A 2,625-nucleotide genomic window follows, 5' to 3' on the forward strand; every position below is an offset into this window, starting at 1 on the left:
AAAACTCAAATGGGTTGGAGGATCCAACTAATTTCTCTTCTGGTGAAAAGTGAAGGTGTGGATCTGCTAAAGATAACGGGACTTACATGGACAAAAGTCAGGTGGAAAGGGGGCCTGTAGTAAGGAGGTGGGGGTATGGTGAGATTGGGTGAAAAGGGGAGGGAACCCCTCTTACAACCTGAAATCATTGGGGTGGGGGGGAGATCACGAGACCTGTGTTAACAAAAGCCACAAAGGCTGCAGTAAGGAGAAATGGGCAAGACTGAGTGAAAAAGCTGGCTGGATTGTTTCCTGTAATGCCTAGATACAGCCTACAGATATGATTAGCTTAGCATACTGCATGTTCCCCAAATATTTTGTAATTAAAAACATGGATATGATGTTTTAAATATATGAAGCATGGGGAATGATAGCTGAATCATATATTGAGCTATGTTCTCTTTTGTTGCTGTTTTAAAGGTCCTGCTTTCGGTGCACAGGGATGTTGACATGCAACCAGTAAGAAAAGAAGCTGGCTACCTTGCTAAAGGAATGTTCTACAGAATGTGTCATGTGGGCTCCCCCTAGTGGAAAAAAGTGGGCATAACTTTTTAACTTTATCAGTCTAAACCATGGCTGCGTATATCACACCGACCACTCATCCTTCTTTGCATCACCAAAACACAGTGTGGGACAATGAGATAAAACGTCATTATGACTTTGTTGGAAAGGGTGACAGAGTAAATAAGGCAAAGGGCATAGACCTGACCACTATTGTGCTTCTAATCATCTGTAGCTTCATCATTCTGGAGAACTTGATGGTGTTGATTGCCATATGGATAAACAACAAGTTTCACAACCGTATGTACTTCTTTATTGGCAACCTAGCTCTCTGTGACCTGCTAGCTGGGATTGTTTACAAAGTGAACATCTTGACATCAGGGAGCAACACTGTGTTTCTTACATGCAAGATGTGGTTTGTCCGGGAAGGTAGCATGTTTGTGGCTCTAGGAGCATCTACTTTCAGCTTGTTAGCCATTGCTATCGAAAGACACTTGACTATGATCAAAATGAGGCCGTATGATGCTAATAAAAGGTACAGGGTCTTCTTGCTTATTGGAACATGCTGGTTTATCTCCATCTCCTTGGGTGCCTTACCAATCCTTGGTTGGAACTGCATTGACAATTTACCAGACTGCTCCACTGTCTTGCCACTCTATTCTAAGAAGTATGTAGCATTTTGCATCAGCATCTTCATTGCCATTCTGGTGGCTATCGTCATCCTTTATGCACGCATTTACATCTTGGTGAAGTCCAGTAGCCGTAATGTTACTAATCACAGCAACTCAGAGAGGTCCATGGCATTGCTTAGAACAGTTGTGATTGTTGTGGGAGTCTTCATTGCCTGTTGGTTGCCGTTGTTTATTCTGCTACTGATTGATGTGGCATTCCAAACTAAGTTGCCCATTTTATACAAAGAAGATGGTTTCATTGCCTTGGCTGTCCTCAATTCAGCAATGAATCCCATCATCTACACTCTGGCAAGTAAGGAAATGCGTCGGGCTTTCTTCCGCCTTATTTGTTGCTGCCTGGTGAGAGCCAATGTCACATCCTTGCCTATCCAGCCCACACCAGATCAGAGTCGAAGCAAATCCAGTAGTAGCAACACCCCAAAGCCAAAAGATGAGCTCCCAAAAACTCTGCTTTCTTCATATACACTTGAAAAAGATGAACCTTCATTTCAGAACGGAAATTTTTGTAAGTGAAACCTGATAACTGTGCAGACCAAGGATTCCTGTGTGGCTTTTTAGAGCCAAATAGATGCACATTTGGTGGACTTTCATGTTTTTCAATTATAAAGGAAATTATAACCAATTACTTAACTTGGAGTGCCTTTTTTTTCTTAGCACAAGCCATTTGGACCAGGTTTAGTTCCCTGAGAGAACTGACTTGGACAAAGTATTTGCATGTCTCAAAGCTCTCGCAACATCTGTGTGAAGAAAGATGGTACCTTTGACATGATGTTCTTGGTGCACTTTGATTCAAAATACATATGCACTAGAGAAATTTGGCAGAAATAACGACTGGTCATTAAAATGGTGTATGAAATCTGTGTTTTGGTCACCAATAACTACCACATTTTATCTCACTTACAGCCTCTCTTGTAGGCTCTGTGCGAAGCTTAGCTCTCAATCAAACTGACCATTCCTATTTCAGAGAGCTGGACAGTTTGGCAATAATATATGCCTGGCCCATCCTTCTCCAGGAATCAGACTGTTCCCAGGCATTCCATATCACATCACAGTTGTTCAATCAATGGTCCTAGAAGTGGAGTGGGGGGCAAGCTCCTAGGAGATGGTAACAGCCAGTCAATTGTTGTGAATGTTGATGTTCACTAGGCACTGCAGGCATTGAGACAAACCTTTCCCATCAAAGATAGACAGGATGTTCTTCTCCATGCTGTGCATTAATTTTTTCCTCTTGATGCTTATGTTAATGGATTCATGTTACAGGAATTTCCCCCCAGATCCTGAGATTGCCACACCACCAAATGAATACTTAAAATGGGACATAAACTGTTCCCTGCTGAAGGCATTAGAAAGACTGCAAGGATGTCACATTTACACAGACAAACAAATATACCAA

The 2,625-nt window shown here is 42.1% G+C and overlaps 1 protein-coding gene across 1 annotated transcript; it reads left to right on the plus strand.

Annotated features, from left to right (window-relative positions):
* The first annotated feature begins 463 nt into the window (after positions 1-463).
* S1PR3 (sphingosine-1-phosphate receptor 3) lies at positions 464-2,267 on the plus strand. Its single transcript, XM_060235482.1, has one exon. The coding sequence runs from the start codon at positions 612-614 to the stop codon at positions 1,743-1,745; it is 1,134 nt and encodes a 377-aa protein (XP_060091465.1). The 5' UTR covers positions 464-611; the 3' UTR covers positions 1,746-2,267.
* The last annotated feature ends 358 nt before the right edge of the window (positions 2,268-2,625 follow it).

Source organism: Heteronotia binoei, chromosome 4, assembly GCF_032191835.1.
Source record: "Heteronotia binoei isolate CCM8104 ecotype False Entrance Well chromosome 4, APGP_CSIRO_Hbin_v1, whole genome shotgun sequence".
NCBI lineage: Eukaryota > Metazoa > Chordata > Lepidosauria > Squamata > Gekkonidae > Heteronotia > Heteronotia binoei.

What these genes read in the sequence shown, in the direction of transcription:
- S1PR3 (XM_060235482.1), top strand. Translation starts at nt 612, where the DNA reads ATGGCTGCGTATATCACACCGACCACTCATCCTTCTTTGCATCACCAA.